Source organism: Patiria miniata, unplaced genomic scaffold, assembly GCF_015706575.1.
Source record: "Patiria miniata isolate m_02_andy unplaced genomic scaffold, ASM1570657v1 HiC_scaffold_20, whole genome shotgun sequence".
Classification (NCBI taxonomy): domain Eukaryota; kingdom Metazoa; phylum Echinodermata; class Asteroidea; order Valvatida; family Asterinidae; genus Patiria; species Patiria miniata.
Window position 1 is genome coordinate 7,592,259 of NW_024037059.1, and position 20,910 is coordinate 7,613,168.

The window sequence follows — 20,910 nt, forward strand, 5'->3', positions numbered from 1 at the left end:
CCCTATATCTCATGAACAGTACGTCAGGTTGGGTTGAAACTTGGTATGGGGGTAGGCCGGGATGTGTTACAAATAAATATTGAGGTGACGTCATCATGACGTCATCGTGTGATTTTATATAGATTTTTGAAGTTTTGGACCTTTAAACCATATATCACGAACCCAATATGTTAAATTTAAAATTCTTTTTGTATTAGGTTTGTAAGGCAATAGGTATATGTACAAAATTTTGAAAAATGTGTGACGTCATGATGATGTCATCAAATATGCGCTTTTTTGAAACACATATAAGATAATGTCCGATCGTCATGAAACTTGGTGGGTGGGTAGATAATAACACTAGTACACAACATCTGAAATACGTCACGATGACGTCATCAGTAGATTTTTTTACGATTTTTTTAATATTGCCAATTTTATTCTGCTTACAAATTTAACACTTTCATTAATCCGATTGTTTTCAAACTTGGTACAGACTAAAACCGCAATAAAATAATGAGCACTGCCAAGTATTGTTACAATGACGTCATCATTAGACATGTGACGTCATCGTTTGTATATTTTAAGCCCCTATCTCATCAACAGTAATTTAGATTGGGTTAAAACTTGGTATGGGGGCATGCCGGGATGTGTTACCAATAAATATTGAGGTGACGTCATAATGACGTCATCTTGTGATTATATATATATTTTATATATGACAAATGCAATATGCCAAAATCAAATTTCCATTTGAATGAGGTTTGTTAAACAAAACGTAAATGCACACAGTTTTGCACAAAACAGAAAAACATGACCTTAATTTAAAAAAAAACATAATGCGGAAAAGCCCTATGTTCTGTTGCAAACAGACATAGACCTCTAGTTCTTTTTGTGTTCCCATTATTAATTTAAAGATACTTCCCTCCTCAACAAGCAAAATACTAATAACACGACAAAATACTAATAAAAGTGACAAATGTGTTTACTTGCTAGTTGGTACTTACAAGTCTGTACCTTCCTGTTTCAAGAAATGAAGACTAGAATGGTAGAAGACTTTGAAAATTAAATTTAAATGACATTGTGTGTCAACAATAAATTATCATCTGTGGAGAAGCTGGTAGAAAGCTTGAGGAACCGGTATCGGCTGAGCATGCAGCGCGCGATTGTATGCTTTTTGGGAATTGAAAGGTTAAACAGGGTAGCTTCATCAGTAATAACACTTTAAACACAGGTGGGCCCATTATTGATAAAAAGAGCACCTGAAACCTAAACCGTCGATACCTACTCCGAACCGACCAGTCGCAAGGCGGTTTGCAACGTGTTCCTTCGGCCAAGTTTTTCGGCTTTTGAAAAAGAGAGACTGACAACATTCTAAAGGGAAAACGGTCCTTTTGTGCAATGTTAATGTTAAAAAAAAACTTTTTCATTTTGCCGACGCGCATGGCTACGGCGACGCGCGCGCATACCAGAAACCGGAGACTTTTTTTTTTAGGCCTTAACAAGATAACTCAAAAGTTATGGATGGATTTTCATTTATTATTTTAGGGGTTGTCCTTGGTACAAGTACAAATCGATTAGATTTTGGAAGTGATCCGGATCTGGGTCTGCAAGCCCTGCCAAATCTCGCTTTGGTCATTTGCATTTGTTTGGTCATACGTACTTTCTTGCCTTCTGGAATCACATTAGTGTTGCATGTTGATTTGGCTAGTAGTGCCAGTGGATTTACTTATTCAACATGAATTCACAATAACGCTTTCACTGAAACGCATGGCTTCCTCTGTGTAAAACCACTCTTTGGCCTAGTTGTGACTAATGGATGCGATGTTGGATCTTTTTCGATTTGCTTGGTCATCAGTCGTAGTAATGACTTTGGTGATTGGTTGCTACGAAGCAGACCTGCGTGTTTTGTTCGGCCCACCGGGCAGATCAAGTGCATTAAAGTCAGAGCTGTTTCCCGCCCTAAGTGGCATTTACTCATTTATAACAGCCTGTTGGCATGGCAACCGTCCCCTTTCATCAGACAATCTGATTGAAAGTGCACAAATAATGAGCTTAACTATTGCGCTGGCACGGCATATATATACTTTGATCTCCAGGGCCGTGAGACCTAACAAAACACTCTAGACTTATCCATGCCTCCTCTGCACAAACAACGAACACGGAATTACTGCCCTCGCACGCAAAACATCACTTTGCAGAATTTAGGTGACGTTTAAAGCTCAGAATGCCCTCGGCTGAAAGTTGAGATTCAGTCCCTGGCATTCACTTCTGCGAGATCAGAGTTATACAACTCATAATTTGACAACAGTCGGAAGAGTTCTCACAAATTCATACATGGATTCCTTTTGGCAACTCCTATTGGTAAGTTTTTTTACCGTCTTTTGTAAGGATTAGTTGTAGTTTTATTGCAAGACACATTTGTAATGAATGCACACCTGCGCTGGGGAGGGGGGGGGGGGACAATTGTCCTCCTGGCAATGTATTACCAATTTTTTTAGGAATTGAAAGTACTTGCGCATCACAATAGTTGTAGCAACTCCCATCTTTAAACAGATGTTTTTACTGATAAATTGATGAAGGGCCACTTTTTCAGAAAACATTTCCTTAAGATGTTCATCTAGAAACCAGACAGGCCACTGTAGGTATTACTGTATAATTATACGTTAAAGTAATCCCTGAATTTCTTGAAGTTACTTGAAGAGCTTTAGACAGAACATCATTTAGTTCAAAAGATCTTGATTTTAATTCTTTTGTGTTACGCGTACTGTAAATGCCCGGAAAAATCTCAGCGAAAAAATTGTCAGTTTTCAGAGGTGGTGTGTGGTAAAGAAATTTAAATTTGGAGGAAAGAAAATCAAACATTAATTTAAGATTTTGTTTTTATTAAAAACACATTGCTAGACTTTGGCGTTTCATCCAGTATCATTGTATTACAGGCCATAGATCCTAGATCCAAAATGTAATGTAAAGATGTTCTGATTTACCTCACAAGAATTGTATCCTTCTTTTATTCACAGGTAACTGTTGCTTTGAGTTTGAGATGCTATCATGTAAACAGCCTGGGTTTGACAACAACTCCAGCAGTCAGTGAAGGTAAGAGTTGCTCATGTGATTAGGCTGACAATATAATGGCCATTTATACTCAGACGACAATGAAATAAACCAACAAAGAGCCATCGTATGCACTGTTTTCCCTCAGTTACCCTTGATAATACAGCCCCTCAGATATTTGGCTGCCCATCCGACAGCACACTGCCCGCCGGTCAGAATGTAGCCAACTGGACAGAGCCTATAGCTATAGATGACCCTGGCATGGTTGAATTAATGGGCCAATCCAATGAACCTGAATATGTGTTTGTTGATGAATCAACTAATGTCGGCTACTTATTCATTGATGGGGCGGGCAATACAGCTGAGTGTGCCTTCACTGTCACGCGAATATTAGGTGAATGTTGCCCTAATACATGCTGTTGTAGATTTATGATGCTATCTTTCTGAGAAATCGCACCAAGTCTGTTTCTCGGTTGATAACTACCCGTCAGCCATGTAGCATCAGAACAAAATTCTGGCCTCTGCAAAGTTGGGATGATTTTGACGCGGATATGGTATTTTCTTTCAGCTCTCTGAGCACATGAGTTTTTGCTATGACAGAATACAGTCAATAAAAATGTATGAAAAAAAGGGTGCAATTGGGTAAAATATTACTGAGATTAGCAAGCACCAGCCCCACCCCAGATAAACCAGTTTGGAAATACAGAAGAATCGGTTGTGTTCAATGGACAGATAATGGGGAATGACACTCATTCATTGATGGAAGCATGGAATATTGGTGATCTCTTGTTCAAATAAGCTGAAACTAATCATCAGTATTCTTTAGGGTAGATCATTTGTCTTTTGTGCATTTTGTTTTGTTTAAAGCAACAAAAGTGCTTAAGAACAATATTCTAGCGTGTCGATTTCAAGTCAAAAGTTCCCGAGTCACGTTCAAATTACGTCTGAAATCAGCATCTGTTACACGTTCTCGTTTAGCCGATTGCAGCTACACGATGTGCAAGCCATTGTACAATGAAATCAACTGCTAAGGTCACTAACTGGCACAATACTTCTGCCAAAGTGTGTCCTCTGTTAGGGTTTTTGAGAAAAACGCAGTGGTCAATTTCATACAATCAAAATCTGTCATTGTCTAAAAGGTTTTGTCTTGCATGAATTTAGATCAATTGAAAGTCTTTCTTTTTTTGTATTTAAAACAGAAATACTTACCATTTTATCTATAATGTCATCACTTTGTTTTGTCCTGAAATTTTCCAGACATTCCAACTACAGTAGCGGATGCATCCAGTGCTTCCACATCGGAAGGGCCAGCAGCAAATGCAACAACACAAAGCAACAATAGCAATGCAACAACAGGGGAAACATCTACAACAAATGGATCTACAACAAATGGATCCACAACAGAAAAAGCATTCACAACGCAATTACTCGACCCAACTAATGCAGCAACAACAGAAGCACTCACAATACACATAAACACCACAGAGGCATCCACAACACAAATTCCAACTGAAGTATCCACAAATGAAGCCACAACCAAGACACAAACAATCAATACCTCCACAACAGAAGCATCCACAACACAAAGTCCAACTGAATTATCCACAAATAAAGCCACAACCAAGACACAAACAACTAATACCTCCACAACAGAAGCATCCACAACACAAAGTCCAACTGAAGTATCCACAAATGGAGCCACAACCAAGACACAAACAACCAATACCTCCACAACAGAAGCATCCACAACACAAAGTCCAACTGAAGTATCCACAAATAAAGCCACAACCAAGACACAAACAACCAATACCTCCACAACAGAAGCATCCACAACACAAAGTCCAACTGAAGTATCCACAAATGGAGCCACAACCAAGACACAAACAACCCATACCTCCACAACAGAAGCATCCACAACACAAAGTCCAACTGAAGTATCCACACATGGAGCCACAACCAAGACACAAACAACCAATACCTCCACAACAGAAGCATCCACAACACAAAGTCCAACTGAAGGACCCCCAACAGAAAATATGCCAACAACTAATGCAGCAGCAACAGAAGCATCCATAACACAAAGTCCAAATGAAGTATCCACAAATGAAGCCACAAACAAGACACAAACAACCAATACCTCCACAACAGAAGCATCCACAACACCAATTCCAACTGAAGTACCCCCAACAGAAAATATGCCAACAACTAATGCAGCAGCAACAGAAGCACTCACAATACAAATAAACACCACAGAGGCATCCACAACACAAATTCCAACTGAAGTACCCACAAATGAAGCCACAACCAAGACACAAACAACCAATACCTCCACAACAGAAGCATCCACAACACCAATTCCAACTGAAGTACCCCCAACAGAAAATATGCCAACAACTGATGCAGCAGCAACAGAAGCATCCATAACACAAAGTCCAACTGAAGTATCCACAAATGAAGCCACAACCAAGACACAAATAACACTTGAAGAACTATTGCACCAGGTAAATTCATTAATTGAGTGAAAAGCAAGTGTCGTTCTAGCCAGTCACTAAGGCTGTTTCAAAGTGACTAGCTATCTGGTATCTGGTTTGGTCCACTGTACTCACTATTTAGCTTTGATGCAATTATGTATCCAATCTGGATGTACTTTTGTATTTATACAGTTCAGTCGCTTACTCCCACAGCTATCAAGTAGACAGCCTCGGTAACGGCCAGCTAGTCTTACTAGAACCACACTTGCTGTTGTCCAGAACAGCTTGCTCAAACTCAGTCTGACACCAAGACTTCTGTAGTCACTGCAGATGATCAATATTGCAGCCTGTTCTTGGTTAGAAAACTACGGCGCTCCATGAGTGCCATCCACTTCTTTATATACTCAGATAATTTATCACGTCATGTTGACATATCGCTGAGAGTAAGGCGACTTAATCACATAATTGTATCGCCAAGTCGACTTATCGAAGTCGACATGACGACTTGTCCAGATGTATTCTCTCGCCAAGTCGACTTCCAGAAGTCGACATGACGACTTGTCCAGATGAATCATCTCACCAAGTCTACTTAATGAAGTGGAGATGACGACTTGTCCATATAAAATATCTCGCTAAGTTGACTTCCTGAAGTCGAGATGACAGCTTGTGGAAATAAATGATCTCGCCAAGTTGACTTACGATGTGGAGATGATGACATGCAAAAATCTCGTTCTGTATGGATATCCCGTTGTTGAAGCACTGTCGTGGATTCTCTCATGTTCGTAGGTGCATTTGAGGTTTCCCCACTCGTTCTGATATGAACAATAAACTGGCAGAGGAACAAGAGATAAACTGTTGGGTATAGATTTGATGTGGGTCGGAGTTGATTTTTTTGTTTTTTTTATTGTCAACTTGTTTTAAATTACTTCCCCAAGCTTTGTAGGAAATCACACTTTTCGGAAATGACAATAACTAATTCAAGATTTGCTTTAAATCATATTGAGATCATATTTAAGATAAAAGGACTCTCACAGCTTAAATTGGAATATCGGAAATTTAGCAAAACTCTTGTCTGATTTGCTATTACGAGAAATGAATGGATAAAAAAGTTTATTGTTCATATCAGAACGGGTGGGGAAAACCTCGAATGCACCGACGAACATGAGAGAATCCACGACAGTGCTTCAACAACGGGATATCCATACAGAACGAGATTTTTGCATGTCATCATCTGCACATTGTAAGTCGACTTGGCAAGATCATTTATTTCGACAAGTTGTCATCTCGACTTCAGGAAGTCGACTTAGTGAGATGATACATCTGGACAAGTCATCATGTCGACTTCCGGAAGTCGACTTGGCGAGATAATACATCTGGACAAGTCGTCAAGTCGACTTTGGTAAGTCGACTTGCCGATACTCTTGGCGATGTGTCAACATGACGTAATAAATTATCTGAGTAAAGAAAGAAGTGGATGGTACTCGATCATGGAGCGCCGTAGAAAACAAACAGATAATGACTTTTACAATTGTATTCACCCTTTTTTTGTGTTCTTTTCTTTTTACATAAGTCACATGCATAACTAACAGCATTCTTCATGCTTTGTTTTTGGTGTGGCAGGTGACGGTCAATCTCAGCCTGGAGGAGAGCCAAACGATCCTTGAAGAGGTGCAAACCATTCTAGACAGCGACTCTGAAGTGGCTGAAGCATCTGACCTGATCTCGTTGGTCGACGTTTACGCCACCATCGGCAATACAGACAAGCTGCAGAACGCTACCTTGGAAGACTCCACATCATTTGTACAGGTGATGTTATATAACGCCTAAATAGATCCTTGTCATTTGATTGGTGGAATTCAGTCACATGACATTGAATCATCTGCCCCATTTCATTGACAATATTCCATTGTGTGATTTATGTCATACATCATTGGTTCCATACAAATTGGTTCCATTTACCGTGCATTTTGGTTCCGTTTGTTTTGCTCCATTGAACGCGCGCCTCGATATCGCTCGCAGCGCTCATCGCGTTATTACGCGTTGACCGTACATGACCAACCGTACTGACACTGTGACGATTGCAACATTTGACACGAACCCTGACACTTATCATAGTGGCTTTATAATTTGTTGTGGATGGCCATGCCGGAAATGAAGTAAAATTGAAGATCAGCCTAAGTATTTTTTTTCATAAAATCTCAAATGACAAGGATCTACTCAGGTGTTATACAGGGTGAGTAAAAAAAAACTGTAATAATGCAAAGGAGTCATCTTTTTTTTTCAAAAGCAAGTTGAAGACACAAGTTCTGAATTTTTAAAACCTTGTCAGAATGACAAGTTGAGGTTAATTTTGAATCTGATATTATTTAGCAGTGGGTATTATACAACACCTGAATAAATCCCCGTCATCTGATTGGTGGATCGTTGATCACATGTCATTGAATTATTCGTCCCAACTCACGGCGCGCGCGCAGCGCACAGTGCAATGGAAGTTCTATTGCACGGTGAATAGAACTTCCATTGCATGGTGTCACTGCTGCTGGTGGTGTCGTTGTTTTAAATCGAGATAAATTGAATATGGTTGTTCACAACCTGTTGAACAGTTTGCATGAATATAAATATAATGAACTTGTCGAACTTTTAAACAGTTTTTAACCTGAATAAATTGGCTTTAAAAAGTCAACCAATCAGATGACAAGGATTTATTCAGGTGTTATATTATACAAATAACGAATGTTTGTGAGTGCGATGGTAAGAATAATTTCATTCGGTGACAGATTGAATGTTCTATTCCACGAGGCGAAGCCGAGTGGAATAGAACATTCAATCTGTCACCGAATGAAATTATTCTTTCCATAGCACGAACGTAAAACATTCGTTATTTGTTTTATACAACACCTGAATAAATTCTCGTCATTTGATTGGTAAATTTTAACTACAATTTGTTTTGATTTTAAAGATGTTGAACTACCCCTTCACGAAAATGTTTGAACCCAACGCTGTAGCGCTGGCTCTTTGGAACAATACGCGCTACGCTGAACGCGCACACCAGCATGCATTTTGCACGCAAATACCGCGTCATGGAACAAGCGCAAAGTGAAACGGTATAACGCATGGGTATAACGCATGGACGCACAGTGCATTATACCGAATAATAATATGTCACATGATCTACAATTCACCAATCAGATGACGGGGATTTATTCAGGTGTTGTATAAAAAACAAATAATGAATGTTTAACGTTCGTGCAATGGAAAGAACAATTTCATTCGGTGACAGATGAAATGTTCCATTCCACTCCGCTTCGCCTCGTGAAATGGAACATTTCATCTGTCACCTCATGAAATTATTCTTACCATTGCACTCACAAACATTCATTATTTGTATACTATAACCAAACTATTCATAAGATGGAATTTCTCTTGCAGGCAAGTCTGTCGGTAGCAAATTCACTTCTGGACGACAGGTACACAGGCTTCTATCAGGACGCCAATGGCTCTAGTGAAGCACAGACGATCTCTCCAGCCAGCAAAGTTATGAGTACCACGGAGCAGCTGATGAGATCCCTTGCTGAGCAGATACTTGCAGAAGGCGGGGAGTCCTTCAACTCCAGCAATGACAATATCGGTTCGTAGAAAGTGCAATATTTATCTCGGTTGCGAACCTTGCTCAATGGCCCTCATGACACCATGTTTAACACGTTAAATTTGCCACAGAAACACGCACCTCTTCCAAACTTTCGACCATTAAGAAGAGTGATAATACATATCTTACCAGATCGCTAAGATTTTGAAAGTGTGAATTATACTGTAATGTACAGAATGTTCAGGGAAATAAGGCTTATTTGGTTTTTTATTTTTTACTTTCTTAAAAATGCAAATAAATGTCAAAATCTGGATTTCCTATGGAGGTCAAAAACGTTTTCTGACATTTTTTCAGGGGTTCGTTCACTAAATAGAACAGCAAAATTGTTATGTTTATTGTACCAATGTAGATCACACGGCAGAATAAACTGCATGAAATGATATATCCACAATATAAACTAAAGAAGTTTGTGTATTGACTACCTACATATATTCCCAACACCATCTCAACATGGCAAACCACAAGGGACATACCCTTTAAACATTATGGGCCAATAATGGACACCAGAAAAGTTCAGCTTATCAAGTCAGAAAAGTTGCGCTTACCCTTATATATTTCACAACCTGTATGTGCTAACTGTTGTAGAGTAGATCATTTGTCATTTGTAACGTTTGTTTCGTTTGGAGCAACAAAAGTGTTCAAATCTAAAGACGGTTGCTCAACAACTAACCTGATGAAGGTTTGGCTCTGTGAATGCCGTATATTCTGAGAAAACAATATTCTAGGATCTCGATTTCAATTCAGAACTTGACGAGTCATGTTTTGAATTGTGCCTGAAATCAGCATCCAGGACACGTCTCATTCAGCCGATTAAAGCTACGCGATGTCACGCATTGAACTGACGAATTATAGCAACTGCACGCACATGTTCATCATGTCAACGCTTAATTACGCGCACCCATTCACGGATTTGCCAAATTACAAACCAACTACTAACGGAAATTTCGAAAAATTGCGTGACTTAATGTATCTTTGAAAATACATTCTTTTTTTTCGTTTTCTTCAAAATGGCAGCATACCAGAAACAATAATTTCACAGGGAGTTTAGTGCCAGTACTATCTTTAAAACTGGTAAGCTTTTTTGGATAGCTGCAAATGATCTACTTTACCTCTAAGGTTTCAGTGAAATGGACAAAGGTACTGTCACAATGAACATCTTCATCCCTTAAAAATTCATTAAAAGTCCATTTCTCCGTGAAAAGAATCTTTAAGAGATGTTTCACGGACATTTACATGGGGCTTATATAGGACTAATCCTGTAAGGGTATTTTCACGGTTTTTTAATGACCCTGGCCACTGAGGATTATCATTGGTTATACATACAGTACACTGGGTCTATCTCCATGGGTAAACAAAGGACTTTCTTAAGGGTGTTTTCACTGACTCCTAATCTGGCTTAATATGTTGAAAAATCCGTGAAAATTTAGTTAACTGTAATTTCAAGGGAAAATGGCTCTTTAACGAATTTTTAAGGGATGAAGATGTTCATAATGTTAGCATCAAATTATGTACTAATTAGCAGCAAATTATGTACTAATTAGCAGTTGCATGAAATTGGACCTTGTAATTTACAGCTACTGAAATCAAGAAGTGGGATGGCAGCGGAAATCCTGAGCCACTATCGGTCCCAGCAGAAGACCAGTTTAGCACAAGCATCGCTACTCAAGCCATCATCCCAGCTGAGTTGTTTAAAGCATATCAGGGCCTTGCCATTGTATCCGTCCTGTACCGAAATCTGGACAAAGTCATTGGGAATTCATCTCAGACGGACGTAGAGGAGGTCTTTGCATCGGGGAAGAGGTAATTCCTTCCTTGCAGAAAGACCCTGGGCATTGTAGCCATCTTGGAGCTGCATGCTTTATTCCAAAGGAATATTAGTCTGCTGATAAATTAAGGGTCCAAGGCGACATTTTTTTCCTGTCCCTGTTACCTTTGTACTTTTTACTTTTTCATTCAAGTATCATTCAAAATGACTTGATTTTTTTTTGGTGGGGGGCCCCAAATATATACAGGGTGAGCCACAAAAAAGAAAAGACACTTGGCCTGATCATTTTCTTCATAAAGTTCTGCATGTAGCACTTTCAAAATCTAGGAGAGGAAAGCCCAATTAATAAGCTTTCTTTTAGTGCAAGAATCTTTCAAATCATTGATGTGCTTTTCAAGTTACACATTTTAAAGATAATCACTGTTTTAAAGTTCTGTCCACAGATCACACAAAAAAGTGTGTTCTTTCAGCAAAACAAAAACATTTCACACTCATTTCTATATGTGAATTATTTTGGTTTGCTGAAAGAATACTTTTTTTGTGATCCGTGGACAGAACTTTAAAACACTGGTTGTATTTAAAATTCTGTCACTTGAAGAGCACATGAGTGATTCCCTTAGTAACTGCAGCTGCTAAACGTTTTATGTCGTATGAATGTATAACAATGAGTTGATCATTTTGTTTCTGTCTTGTGTGTCCAGTGGCAGTACTTCAGCGGAGATTGCCGTCTTGAGTAAAGTCCTAAGCATCTCTGTAGTACCTCAGCCAGCTGATATGAGTTTATTCAAAAATTTCCCCGTCAATATGACCTTCCAGACTCACGTTAAACAGGTAGATATTTTTTTCCCTATAATTTATTTGACAATTTTACAGAATTGAGATTTTGTTAAACAAAAAATGATACAAAGTGAGTACAGGCGTGGCTAGTGAACTTGTCAGTCAGATTTCAGCATGGATGCTAGTCTGAGTTCTGAGTCGACAGGATGAGTGCCAGTTGAGTCACAAGGAAGATAGCATGAGTACTTTTCTGAGTCATGAGCAAGGCATGATAGGTACTGTTTGAGTCATGAGTCAGGCAGATTGACTTTCATTTTCAGTCATGAGTCAGACAGAATGAGTGCCAGTTGATAAGCAAGGCTGGATGAGTACTAATTTGAGTCATGACTGGGTGAGTGCCAGTCTGAGTCATCAGAAAGGCAAGGTGAGTGCCAGATTGAGTTATGAGTTTTGCACATGAGTGTGATGTTCTAAGTCACAAGCCAAGCAGAATGATTGATATTCTGAGTCTTAAGTCATGATGAGTGTAGGTCTGAGTCATGATCGAGTGCCAGTTTGAGTTATCAGCCTTGCAGATAAGTGCTAATTGGAATGCTAGTTTGAATCATGAGTCTGACAGATGATCGCTTTGAGTCTGAGTCATGAGTCCTGCAGGATTTGCACCTGTCCTAGGATTGAGTCACAGAGAGTGAGTGCCAGTCTGAGTTATAAAATTTGCCATTGCCCCCTCCATATTTTTGTTGTGCAGTATGAAAACGTGTGTTGATGCTTTTTAACACACAATAACGAACCTAGTCAGCCTAAATTTGCATTCTCTAAAGCCTTAAATATTGCCTCTCTGTGACTATAGGTAAACGCTGAAAGACCCAATGACAGTGCTGTAGACACAGACACAGCTGCATGCGTCTACTGGGACATCACGTGAGTAATATCCCGTCATCTGTCTATCCTTTTTATCTGTTCCATTGAGGTACCCTAACGTGGCGCGGCCCCTAACGTGGCGCACTTTGATTGTTTGCCTCTTGTGCCTTGCTGGACTAAATATTTTAACTCAAATTTCACAGTAAGTGAAATTTCATCAAGCTCTAAACATTCCCGGCTCATAAATCTTGAGTTTATGTATCCGCTACAAAGCTCCAGAGAATTTCTATTTTGCCATGATTTTCCAATTTTATTTTGAAGTGCACAATGAACCCTTTAAAATGCCGAGCCTAAATATAAGAAACTAATTTCTGACAAACTTGTAGTTGGGTATTTGAGTGGAAATGATAATGATTTATCAGGATTTATCAACTTTAAAGGAATTCTAAAATGTTAACGTGGGATTTTCCAAGATTTGTTCGAGTGCGCCACATTAGGGAACACTCAGCCGACTTTGTGCTCCATTTCAGGATGCCACCATTTTTTGAATTTCGGACTATTGACACTGAAATATTTCAGATGCAGCCTCAGTTTTCTGGTTTGGTTATTTGATGAATTATTCATGAGGTCAATTGGTTTGTGTCAGTGGTTTGGCATTTCCCCTGTTGGTCTGTTCACTTGTTTGTTTGTCTGTGTAGGAACTCATCATCTGGTGAAAGTTGGTCATCCAGTGGATGTTCTTTCATCAGAGGCAATGTCAACTACACCATGTGTGCGTGCCGCCACCTGACCAGCTTTGCTGTCCTCATGCAAGTCAGGGACATCAAGGTAAGCTATCATTGTTGAAAAGCCCATAGGAACAAGAAATTGCATTCTTGTCACGTGGGTACAGTAGGAAAATGTGCACATATTAGAATGGGGCACAGTTCGCGCCTTACAATATTGACCATGAAATTTGAGACAATTAACAATTTCAGCAACCAGAAAAAAAGCAAGTTTTGACTACGGCTGATACATGTAAGCATACATAGATCCAAAATGCAAATTTAAGCCAGAGTTTTGAGTAGTTCTGATGCCTATTGGGTAGAAACATACTAACTATGATAATTCAGTCAAAAAAAACATCATGCCATAAGATTATCAGATGGGTTGGACAAAATGTAACGTGAGTAACCGTAACGTGAGTAACCATGTTTTTTGTGGATTGCAAAACAATGGAAGATTCTAGAGGATTTGTTTTACTCTTATTATGTGTGCCCCATGGCATGGTCTTTTATCCATTAAAAGAAATTTCCACAGGTTGCCTGAATGAGGACACTTTTTGATCAAAACATGTTGGGTTTTTATGCATGTCCGAAAATGTAACGTGAGTAACCGATTTTGTGCGTCTTGTTTATCACACATAACACATTTTTCTGGATGTCATCTTTGGTGCTTAGGTAGGTCTAGGTCTACTCTATCTACCATGGGGATAACAGTTATTAAACCTTTTCAGTAAGGTAATTACAGCCCAAAGAAACTCAAAAGTACATCAAAAACGTAACGTGAGTAACCGTTGAATTGCCCATCCCGTGTCTACACATAGTTCCTGTATCACTTTCTCGTATCACGTATGAGAAGAACGCACACAGTTATGAAGTCACACGTAGAACTGACATGGACACGTGATATGGGCGCGAGTTTCAAACCAGCCAAAACTCTCTTGTAGCACAAATTTGTTGCCATGGATTGGCCCATTTGAAGTATCGGCGGGTTTGGTGAAATAAACCGGTTGTAACTAAATGTATGTTCAAATTCTTTCTTTTTTTGCAGATATCCAAACCTAACCAGATGGCTTTGAATATTATATCATACATCGGCTGCAGTTTGTCCGTAGTTGGCGTCATATTATTGGTCGGAACTTTTGCTTTCTTAAAGTAAGTTGTTACAGACTGAAGGAACAACCAATTAATTAGAAAAAAACTTTTGTCCAAACTGTATTTGAAATATCGTCCTGTTTGTTGCTTTACAGTTGCACACCTGTTTTCTTTAATTAAGTAATCAACTTAAAAGCGCATGTAACTTAATATGTTTACATAGCTAGTTTTTTGGTCTATGTCATATACATATGGCTACAAATATATTGTACTGCAAGGTATCTGATGATCTTTTTGTTTGCTTTGGGTTAGCATACACACTGAGCGTGTGTTAGTCCACATCAACCTAGCCGTAGCCGTGGGCCTGGCTCGCATCATGTTTCTTCTCTTGGATTCCCCGCCAAGACACAGTGTGAGTACAGATTTCAAATATCAGTTAGACTTCGTTGAGTTTCCAGAACGGACCCAGAACCATTTTTTCTTTTTGCTGGAAGGGGGGGGGGGGGTGGGCTGGACCTCACTGGAGTGCTCTTTTCCCGCTTTTTCTTATCTCACTTTATATTACTTCATCACAAATTAAAAATTGAAAGAAAATGTGTACAGTCTTGTAAAATTTGTAATTTCTTCTTTTTATGTTACTTCTCAGTTGGCTGTCCTGACATATAGCATCTCACTCAGCCTTTTCAATCAGAAAATGTTCAAAAAAAGTTTTATAACAGGGATGATTTTTGTCCAGATTTGTGGATTTCAAAAGGCCTTAATGAGAAGTTTTATCACTATTTTTTTATGCTTGGGTCAAAGGTTTATGTGAGACAATTGCATTGCATAGCTCTGGGGATTCGCCCAATATGGGCATCCCCAAAAAGTGTATAATTATTTTCTCCCAATCTCACCCGTGAAATAATGTGACGGCAAGTTTTGCAAACTTTTACACGTGATGGTTCTACATCCCTGAGTTTGTAGATTCTAAGATGCACGTTAATGAAGCAAGCAATAAATGATGACCGTTACCACTCACCGACTTGGAATCATCTTTCATATTTTGCCTCCAGGATGCGTGCATAGTGGTTGCCATGGTAATCTACTACACCAACATGGCCAGTTTCTTCTGGATGTTGATTGAGGGTGTTCACCTCTATCTGCAGGTCGTGGTTGTGTTTAATATCGAGAGGAGCAAGCTCAGACTGTACATGCCTGTTGCTTGGGGTGAGTTCTTGAGTCTTAACCCATATTTACAAAGCGCACATATCCACCAGTATTGGTGCTCAAAGCACTACATCATTATCACTCTGCTCATTGAGCCAATGAAACATTCCAAATACCGTCTTAGCTCCCTGGGGAGTATAAAGCTTGATGCTGCCATTTCGGCACAAAGCAGCTAAAATCATTCACAGTGACCATCTCTGCCCTCACAGGTATCCACTTACCTGGCATTTTATATCCAGAAGAAAATACACACAACGATTTATAGATTTTGTTCAATTGTATCATTTTTCTAGGAGTTCCGATCATCCTGATGTCTGTCACAGTTGGTGTATTCTCGAACAGCATTCGCAAATCAGATGTGTAAGTTGGCAATAGGAAAATGTTAATGGCCCCCTTTTACAGGTGAATACAATGGCATATTGTGTGAAAAGCATATGGTTTAGGGTGTGTTTTTAACTTTGGCCATGCCGCTGGCTCTGGCACAATTTGAGCAATGCTTCAGGCATGCCAATTCCAATAATATGAGCTGGGTCATAGGTAAATGGTGGGGGATGTGACAGCCTACCCCTTCCCACCCAACCCTCTCCCCCCCCCCCCCTCCCACCCTACTGTTTGATCTTGTGGTGGCTGGGTGACCGGAAAAAAAAATCCTGGCTACCGGTACATTCCAGAATAGCTGGTCCGTTGGCACATTTGTTGTCACACTCACTCCTCTCCCTTCCCTCCTTCCCTCCCCCACCCTCTCCATTTAAATTGGTCTGACAATGGCCCTCAAATTTTACAATTCTCTAGCTTTTGTCTTTCCCCCTGCCTCTCTAGATGCTGGCTGCAATCCTCGGATAACTCCATTTGGATGTTTGTGGCGCCCATGCTGGCCGTCGTAGCAGCCAACACCTTTATTCTCATACGTGTGGTCCGGGTCATCTTCAAACTCACTGCTGCTAATGCAACAAGCGGACTCAGCCAAACAAAGTAAGTCTTTCTTTTTTCTCCAAAGTTCAACATGAAAAATTTCTCTAGATTTGGTAAAGCGAGCATCAACACCTGTGTTGCCACAAGTACATCAGTCAGCAGTTCAAGACTGATTCTAATCAATTTGAAACAAAGAAAAGTTAAAACGGCCCTAAAAGTTTGTGTGGTCTTCTATTTCATCTGCCCTATAATTGGCGCTTTGTGACCACATTTTAAAACCCCTGTAGGAGGGACACAATGCATTTGTGTACTGGTTTGTGTACGTACATGGCGCGAAGTACACATGACTTATTTTATTCTGATAGTTTCTCCACGTGAGCATTGGTAATGCATTTGAATGTCCCTCCCATGGTCTCCCCAACCCTCCCTTTGTAATCATTGAGAGGGTACCTGTGCACAGACACCAACCACGTTGAACAAAAAGACTTAACGCAACAGTGCAGTGCTTCTTTATAATTATGTAAAGCCTAGTTTCCATATCGACGTAAGAAACGCAAAGTGAAACGCAAACAGCACCAAACCTGCAACGCAGACATATAGAAACATTTCATCGGGAAGTGTCACTGACAACTCAGACAGACGCAACCTACCTCACAGACGATCAACAAATTTGAACGACAACTTTGCCGACGATTCCGCGTATTGTCTGTGCAGTCTTCGTAGTCTGCGTAAACTTCACGTCGATATGGAAACCAGGCTTTAGTGATAATCCTAAAGTACAGTTACACTGACAGTACTATTACTGTAATTTCCTCCACCAGACAAGTAGCTAAAGCTACCTTGATGCTGCAGCCAGTGCTGGGTGTGACCTGGATATTCGGTGTGCTATCCCTCTCATCATCTCTCCTCATATTCCAATATCTCTTCACAATATGTAACTCGTTTCAAGGGGTGCTGCTGTTCCTGTTTTACTGTGTTTTCAACTCAGAGGTTTGTTGCATTCTTATCTCCTTAAATGCTGTTCAAAATGTAAGGTTTAACCAATTAAGGCTTGTTCATACTTATTCATTCATGCATACTCATGCTTACACATATGCGAATGTAAAGCGAAGTTAATGTCGGAAAACATTTGGAGAACTTCACTGGAGTTGAAAAGTGTTAAATTTTTGCACATTTTGCATCGCGAATAATTGTCATGACGTCACAAATTTTGTTCCAAGTATGAACTTGCTTTTACTCTTTGTGTCATTTTTATGCCAGTCCGCCAGATAAACCAGCTCTCTCCACATGGAGTTGCGTTTGAGTTAGCTCATTGCATTTACCGGAGTTTGAATTCAGCATTCTCTTTCACAGTTAACAGTTAGGCTTCTCCTCGAGCAAATATTGAAGTGTTTTGGAGAATGATGTAGAGCAAGGGCTTGAGGCTACGTCACAGATCCGATCATTAGTAAATAACAAGTCTAGTTCCAAGTCCAATCACAATTAACAAGAGATGAACAATGACAAAGGAATGCAGCATTATCACAGTTCATTTAAAGAGCTTGTGACTTGACTAGGGACTGGGGATGACTTGTGAATGAATTGTAGCAGAATAGTGATGGTTAATGAATCACCACAAGGCCCCAATTACAACAATGGTACTAAAGATGAGACTAAACGTTAGTCTGTGGTCACTGCTTCAGCCGTAAAAAAAAATTGAACAAATTCCAAACTTTTTGACTCATTTTCTGAGTTCACTCATTGTCTGATTGTGTCTGACTGCATGACCCAGGTCCAGGACACTTTCAAACGACGCAAGGCAAACTGGGAAATGTTCAACAGGAGCACGAAATCATCCACTGTGGCACCGCTTACGGACTTAAACCGCTCAACATCGTACAAGCACCCGAGCCAAGGGGGAAGTGGGGCAGCCGTGGAATCATCAGTCCTTCCTTTGGAAGATATCCCAACATTTCGGTGAATAAATTGCCAAATGGCAGGTTTTTTTCACGTTGTCAAATTCAAGTCAATCACTGTGAAAATAAATGTTGAATTAAGTCAAATTAAGGTAAATTAAAAAGTCAATCTCAAATCAGATCACAAATCAATCATAAACCAAATCACAATCGAATTACAAGTCAATCATAAGCCAAATCACCAAAGTCAATCATATGCCAAATCACAAATTAAATCACAAGTCAAATCAACAGTGATTAGAAATGCTTGTGGCTTGACTTGAGTCTGGATGACTTGTGATGTCGTCTTAGATATTGACCTGGGATGATTTGCGATGACTTGTGAACATGTAGACGTAATGCAGATCTCAAGATCATTTACAAAGACAAATCAGCCACCATCAACTGCTGTAACTGACACCTCGAGAATCATGTAAATTATGTTTATTCAATATAATTTATATGCGATGATAAGCCGCCCACCTTTTGTTGGGTGTACATTTCTCACAATGTTTGTGACTGAGTTTGATCAAGCTATCTTAGTTGTACGTGCCTATTTATGGGCCCTTCTAAAGTTCACGTTGAAGGTCATATTTCACGTTTATTTGGCGGACAGAACTGGGCCTATTAAAGTTTCCAACGCTTCAATTGTTCTCAGAAGAATAAACACAAGTTCACACACTGTTCAATTCAAGGCCCTCGATCAGTTCTATTTTCTTCAATATTGCCTTGCCTACCATGTTCTTACAGTTTATGAGAAGCTCCTCTTATATCCCAATAGCTCCAAAACACACAAAAATATCCATAAGTCGAGAGAAAGTCAAAAAGAAAGCTTGCCAAAGGATGTCAAAAAGGTTGAAAAAACTTTAGTCCTCCGCACGTCCTATAACTTGCCATCCCATAATAATAACAACAAACTTTTCTGTCAACAGAGGGCACTATAACTGTCTCAAGCGGTGAATTTGGCACTAACAGTCACCTGACCAACAGTTGTTATCTCATTGGTCATTTACACTTTGATTGACAGGCAGGAAGAGTTCATTTCAAACCATAGGTTAACTGAAATATATTGTATATTGTTGTTTCCAAACCAAGTTAGTCAAATAGTGTGGACTTTACACAGAAGATAGATTAATGACTAGATGACCCAGTCTTAGCTCTAATAAATTGTATTTTATTGTATATATCTTTGTTACCATACTCAGATTGGAATAAAATAGTATGGAATATTCATTGAGGGAATTATTTTGAAAACAAGTTGTAGATAACCTAACTTCCAAAGATTGTCATTTTTTTCATTGCCTTGTATAGATTACCTTTTGTTTATCGCTGGGTGCCTAGACTCCCTTTTTGCTAATTAATTTGTATTTCATTATTCTATGATTGAGCATTTATCACATAAGGGCCAAGTCGTACAATGTAATTTTCAAATGCAACTGTGAGGCAACCAACTGTACAAAATCTGTGAATTGAATTATTGTAAAATAGTGCATTCTGATGTTGTGTTTGAACAAAACTTCAATTGAAAGATAACGCCATCATATCAGAACTGGACAATGTATTTTTGTAAAGATAGTTACAGATATTTGTAAACTATTGTAAATATGTAGAGTTTTGTAGCGGTTGCAGCAGAATAGTTCAAAAAGTGGGGGGGGGGAGGGAGAACTGCTGGTGTCCCCTGCCTCCCCCCCCCCAGTCCCCATTGTTTGCTAGCTAGTTTCCATATTGCTTGCCATTAAAGTTTTTTTTGGTATGATTTAAAGGTTTTCTAGGTTATTGAAAGATGCTTTCCCCATCCTCTTGTTTTAACCACAAAGATTTTGGGCATCTGCAACCCGCAGATAAAGGGCTTTTATCTTGTGCACATATAACCTTCCCTGCGAGAGCCACATTTTTGTCTGCCGGCCAATAATTCGAATTTTGTGCAGAAATAATTCAATAACTAAACGTTGCTGGATTCTTTTTTGTTCAATGACTCATCCAAAAGTGAATATCTTTTATATTGTCAGGAAAAAGCAATTGAAAAAGAAAATTAATTTTTCAATATGAAATTCGAAAATAGAACAGGGAATGCATCTTTAAAATGATTTTCAGTCAATTTCACCAATTCTAGTTTTCAAGGTTGTCCAGCAAAAGTTGCGTTGTAAATAGTCACCATAAAATTTTGTAATGTGTATTGTACACAAACATGCATTATTTATTTTGTCTATATTATTCATTTAAAACAATAATGAAATTATTCATGTTTGGTCGAGAATCATTAATAGTTATAAGTCAGTCATCAGTTCAACTTAAATACAACTTACGTACTCAGAAATGTATAAGTAATTGTAAAAGTTTATGTATCCATTTGGGTGCTTTGCTTTTACATTAAATGCAAATTGTGCTGGTAGTAAGTTACCCTTTTTTCTAGTGCTACGTCTATTAAATGCTGTGCATGCTATTATTT

General features: G+C 39.2%; 1 protein-coding gene across 1 annotated transcript; it reads left to right on the top strand.

Moving 5' to 3' along the window:
* The first annotated feature begins 1,845 nt into the window (after positions 1-1,845).
* LOC119727304 (adhesion G protein-coupled receptor L4-like) lies at positions 1,846-20,103 on the top strand. The gene is made up of 16 exons (XM_038199157.1): positions 1,846-1,912; positions 2,953-3,075; positions 4,291-5,534; positions 7,125-7,310; positions 8,934-9,132; positions 10,725-10,950; positions 11,617-11,746; positions 12,543-12,613; positions 13,252-13,381; positions 14,366-14,469; positions 14,722-14,821; positions 15,462-15,615; positions 15,909-15,975; positions 16,435-16,587; positions 17,349-17,517; positions 18,299-20,103. Exons 1-16 carry the CDS (start codon positions 1,846-1,848, stop codon positions 18,485-18,487), a joined length of 3,312 nt encoding a protein of 1,103 aa, XP_038055085.1. The 3' UTR covers positions 18,488-20,103.
* Positions 20,104-20,910: the final 807 nt, after the last annotated feature.